This window comes from Benincasa hispida, unplaced genomic scaffold, assembly GCF_009727055.1.
Source record: "Benincasa hispida cultivar B227 unplaced genomic scaffold, ASM972705v1 Contig245, whole genome shotgun sequence".
Lineage (NCBI taxonomy): Eukaryota > Viridiplantae > Streptophyta > Magnoliopsida > Cucurbitales > Cucurbitaceae > Benincasa > Benincasa hispida.
The window spans coordinates 576,073-581,325 of NW_024064773.1; the positions used below are offsets into that span (position 1 = coordinate 576,073).

At 40.2% G+C, this 5,253-nt stretch overlaps 2 protein-coding genes across 2 annotated transcripts; both read right to left on the bottom strand.

Annotated features, from left to right (window-relative positions):
• Nucleotides 1–1,546: 1,546 nt before the first annotated feature.
• Nucleotides 1,547–2,139, bottom strand: LOC120069129. Its single transcript, XM_039020815.1, has 2 exons — nucleotides 1,931–2,139; nucleotides 1,547–1,817 (listed from the first exon to the last, which is right to left on the bottom strand). Exons 1-2 carry the CDS (start codon nucleotides 2,137–2,139, stop codon nucleotides 1,547–1,549), a joined length of 480 nt encoding a protein of 159 aa, XP_038876743.1.
• Nucleotides 2,140–4,304: 2,165 nt separating this feature from the next.
• On the bottom strand, nucleotides 4,305–5,003 carry LOC120069132. Its single transcript, XM_039020817.1, has one exon. The coding sequence runs from the start codon at nucleotides 5,001–5,003 to the stop codon at nucleotides 4,305–4,307; it is 699 nt and encodes a 232-aa protein (XP_038876745.1).
• Nucleotides 5,004–5,253: the final 250 nt, after the last annotated feature.

The window sequence follows — 5,253 nt, forward strand, 5'->3', positions numbered from 1 at the left end:
TTTACTTTTGCTGGTCAGAGGAGTTGTCTCTTATATTCTTATTTTTCTCTCTTTCTTTTTTTTTTCCCATATTGCATCGATCTTAGAAACCCACCTTCGTTTTGGCTTGCTCCCACGGGTGTCATGCGAACATCCAACGATGAGCAAGTTCCTTTCACGACTTAACTCTTATCAGGTTGGGATTTTCCCTTGCACTGACATTGGAGTTGGTATGATTTTTTTTTTATAATAATGAACACATTTTCCTGATAATGACCGCATCCGCTTGATCGCATCTGCTCAGACCTTCCTCACCCCTAAATTTAGAGATGCGCAAGGTCCTCATTGTGTTGTTTCGGACAGAATAGACAAAACACTTAGTCAAAATGTTGAAAAGAAGGTTTGAGCAGAGTTTTGAAGTATAAAAAGTAAAGCAGTGATATTGCTACGAATTATCTAAGTGTTAGTCAGAAAGTGCAAAGTATAAGAAATATTGCTAAGGATATGTATATTACTCATCATGGCAGCACAATTAATAACGAAAAATATAAGATAAAGAACATCACAATAATTGACAAAGGATGATAAGTAAAGAGGCTAACGCATACGAAAAGAATAGTTACTCAGTTGTATTAAAATTAACCAAGTGTACAAAGAATTACAAATATTGCAACACAAAATTTAAGCATGTACAAAAGAATCAAGGTATAGCTTCTATACATAAAAATAATGAAATGAATTTATCCTTTGTATTTTATTCAGACAGGTGCAGGGTTAAAGATTAACATAGTGCATCTGTTACCGCAAATGCATATTTGCAAAGGACGGGAAACTATGTATGCATTAGCGCAACACACCCCTCAACTCAGCGCATTTCTGGAGGACGAGCACATGGTATTTCTACTGGCACAACACTACCTCGACATAGTGCGCTTTCACTAAGGACAGGCAAAAAAATACATACGTGCGCAACACACCCCTCAGCGCAATGCATTTGTGTAAGATGGACGCAAAGTATATCTTGATAGCGCAAGATGCATCCATCATCACAATGCATACCGATTTTTTTTTTATATTTTTTAATACACCAATAAAGCAAATCGAGAAGACTTTGTGATGTTCATTTTCTTTTTATTCCGTCATTCATAGAAATTTAAAAACCATGCAACTAATGCAGAAAACTAAGGAACTTAAACAAAGCATGGAAATAACGCAATTGAATTAAACTGAAAGTAAACTCATAAAGCAACAAAGGCTAATTCTAGTAAACAGTAAATAATGCAATGCAGAAAACCATAAAGGAAAGCTATAAAGAAAGCAATTAAACATAGATGTATGGATGCGAATTGAAAGAAGTTTTTCAGAGTTACCGCAATAGCATCCCTTCAAGCAGTCAATCCTGCTCGCCTAAGTCGATGGTCTCCATGCGTCGTTCCACATTGCCCCCATAGTAAGGCTTAATTCATTGACCATTGACTTTGAATGTGTTACTTCCATATTCAGTTGTTAGTTCCACTACGCCATGGGGAAAGATAGTCTTGATGCGGAATGGCCCAGACTAGCGGGACTACAAATTCCCTGGAAACAATCGCAAACACGCGTTAAATAGAAGTACCTGTTGACCCTCGAAGAACGTCCGGTTGCTTACGCGATCGTCATGCCACTTCTTGGTTCGCTCCTTATAAAGCTTGGCATTTTCATAGGCATTCATTCGCCACTCGACCAACTCGTTCAATTGCAACTTCTGGACTTCCCCCGTGCTTGACAGATCGAAGTTTAGTTTTTTGCTTGCCCATATAGCTTTGTGTTCCAACTCGAGAGGTAGATGACAAGCTTTTCTGAAGACCAGAACATATGGGGACATACCTATTGGAGTTTTGAAGGCAGTCCTATATGCCCACAATGCTTCATCGAGCTTGGGTGACCAATCCTTCCTGGAGGTACTGACTACCTTCCCCAAGATAGTCTTGATCTCTCTGTTAGAAATTTCTGCCCATTGGTTTGTGGGTGATATACGGTTGCAACTGTATGGCTGACATTAAATTTGTTCAACAGATTGGTGATGATGCGGTTGATGAAATATGAGCCTTCATCGCTGATTAAGGCACGGGGCGTTCCATACCGGGTGAAGATATTTTTCTTGAGAAATTTCGCCACCATGGCCGCATCATTCTTAGCACATGCGATGGCCTTAACCCACTTCGATACTTAATCAACCGTGACCAGAATGTATTGATGACCTTCTAAAGGCGGAAATGGGCCCATAAAGTTGATTCTCCATACATCAAATAATTCAATTTCCAAGATTGAAGTCAAAGGCATTTCGTTTCTTCTGGACATGTTCCTTGTTCTCTGGCATCTGTCGCACTGCACAACATGGGCATGGGTATCCTTAAATAGTGTTGGCCAGAAATAGCCACTCTGTAGGACTTTTATGGCGGTCCACTGCCCCCCAAAATGTCCTCTATAAGGGGATTCACGACAAAGTTCCAAAATGTGCTTGGTCTCATGCTCAAGAACGCATCAATGCAAAATATGATCAGGTCCAAGTGGATACAAGAAGGGGGAAATAAAATTTGACTTCATGTCTCAACTTCTTCTTCTGCTGGTATGAGTAGTCTTCTGGTACTTGGCCGCAAACTATGAAGTTTACAATGTCCGCATACCATGGAACATTAACGCATATCAACATAAGTAGCTCGTCAGGGAATCTTTCTTCAATGTCTTTTTCTTTTTTCTGAACCTCGCAATTTTCTAGCTGTGATAAATGATCTGCGATTTGGTTCTCAGTGCCCTTCCGATCCTTAATCTCTAGGTCAAATTCTTGCAGAAATAGTACCCACCTTATCAGTCTTGGTTTTGCATCCTTCTTCGTCATAAGGTATTTGATCGCAGAATGATTAGTATACACCACAACATTTATTCCAATTAAGTACTGTCGAAATTTCTCCAGCGCAAATACTACTGCGAGCATTTCTTTTTCTGTAGTTGTATAATTTTCCTGCGCATCATTCAACGTTTTACTGGCATAATAGATAGGATGCAAAACCTTGTCTTTGCGCTGACTCAAGACTGCGCCCACTGCATATCCACTGGCGTCACACATCAACACAAACGGTTGATGTTCAATCTGGCGCAATCAGAATAGGTGCGGTGATGAGCGCATTTTTCAGTGTGTGGAATGCTTCGACGCATGTGTCATCAAAATCATATCCGCGATCAATCTCGAGGAGCGAACTTAGGGGCCTTACGATTTGAGAAAAGTTGTAGATAAATCTTTGATAAAACCCAGCATGTCCCAGAAAACTCTTAAGTGTTTTCACATTGACTGGTGGGGGTAACTTGGAAATTGCGTCGATTTTCGCTTGATCAACTTCCAATCCTACCTTTGATATCTTGTGACCTAACACGATCCCTTCTTCAACCATGAAATGGAACTTCTCCCAGTATAGAACAAGATTCGTTTCAACGCATCTCTTAAAGAAAATTTCAAGATTTGATAAACATGAGTCATAAGTGTTGCCAAAAACTGAAAAGTCATCCATAAATACCTCAACTGACTCCTCCAAGAAATCTGAAAATATTGCCACCATACACCTTTAGAAGGTACCTAATACATTACAGAGTCTAAATGGCATGCGACGGAATGCAAATGTGCTGAATGGGCACGTGAAAGTTGTCTTATCTTGATCTTTCAGCGCAATCGAAATTTGGTTATACCCTGAGTAGCCGTCAAGAAAACAAAAGAATTCATTCCCCACAAGTCGATCTAACATTTGGTCAATAAACGGGAGTGGAAAGTGGTCCTTCTTTGTGGCCAGATTTAATTTGCGGTAGTCCATACATATTCTCCACCTTGTAGTTGTCCTTGTTGGAATTAACTCATTCTTGCTATTGGTGACGACCGTCATACCCCCTTTCTTTGGAATGCATTACACTGGGCTTACCCAGTTGCTATCAGATATAGGGTAAATGACACCTGCATCAAGCCACTTCACTATTTCTTTCTTCATAACCTCCCTCATGGCAGGGTTCAAACGGCGTTGCCTCTCTATAGATCTTGTTTTTCCTTCTTCAAGACGAATCTTATGCATGCAATACGAAGGACTGATCCCTCAAATATCTGCTAAGGTCCATCCTAAGGCTTTTGCGTTGTTCTTAAGGATCTGAATAAGTGCTTCCTTCTTTTCTTTGCTCAGTGAGGCAGAGATTATAACCGGTAAAGTGTTGTTGCCTCCTAAATAAACATATTTGAGGTGCACTGGCAACGACTTCAACTCTAACATGGGTGGTTCTTCTAAAGATTGCTTAGTACGTTGCGTTGTTCATTCAGATAACTTGATTGTTTCAAAATCTGACTCAGTTTGTATTGTGGCGCAATTTTCCTCCCACATTGCGCCGATCTCAAAGTCTTCTTCTTCCAATTCTTCTTGAGGCTCGTGCCAATGTTCTTCCTGCAGTTGTCCAACATATTGAAAATTTTCCATATCACTTGGGTATTTCAACACATTGAGCATGTTGAATTTAACTTGCTGATCATCGACCCTTATGGTAAGTTCTCCTTTCTGTACATCGATCAGTTCTCGCCCTGTTGCGAGAAATGGGCGACGCAAGATGATAGGCACTTCAATGTCAGCTTCATAATCTAATATGATAAAGTCAACAGGGAAGATGAACTTATCTACTTGCACAAGTACATCCTCCATTTTGCTCTCTGGATGTGTTATTGATCTATCGGCCAACTGTAATGTAATTGTGGTGTGTCTTGCGTTGCCGATATTTAACTTTTTGAAGATTGACAAGGGCATTAGGTTTATACTTGCCCCCAAATCACACAGCGCATTTTCGACTTCTTTTCCCCTTATTGAGCATGGCAATGTGAAACTCCCAAGATCTTTCATTTTAGTGGGGATATTGTTCTGATAAAGTGCTCTACACTCATATGTTAATGCAATCGTTTCATTCTCCTCGATCTTCCTTTTGTTGGCAAGTATGTCCTTGAGGAATTTCACATAGCTCGACATTTGTTCCAAAGCTTCTATTAAGGGAATGGTGATATGTAATTGTCAGAGAACATCCAGGAACCTCTTGAATAGTTTGTTGTCATCTTTCTTTCGCAGCCTGGACGGAAAAGATGGAGGATCCCGCCGTACTTCCTGTTCAATTGGCTGTTCATTAAGGTCCTTGGCTTGCTATGTTTTAGGAGCTGGAGGTTGCGGTGACTTTGCATTTGAGTCTTGCTGAGATTCACTCTTTGTAGAGGTATTTCCTTCT

Bases quoted from the DNA above. Each gene is read 5' to 3' on its own strand.
- LOC120069129 (XM_039020815.1), bottom strand. From the start codon at position 2,139: ATGGTGGCGAAATTTCTCAAGAAAAATATCTTCACCCGGTATGGAACG. The intron at 1,818-1,930 runs GTAGTCAGTACC...TCTGGTCTTCAG, and splicing joins TCAAGACTATCTTGGGGAAG to AAAAGCTTGTCATCTACCTC.
- LOC120069132 (XM_039020817.1), bottom strand. From the start codon at position 5,003: ATGTCGAGCTATGTGAAATTCCTCAAGGACATACTTGCCAACAAAAGG.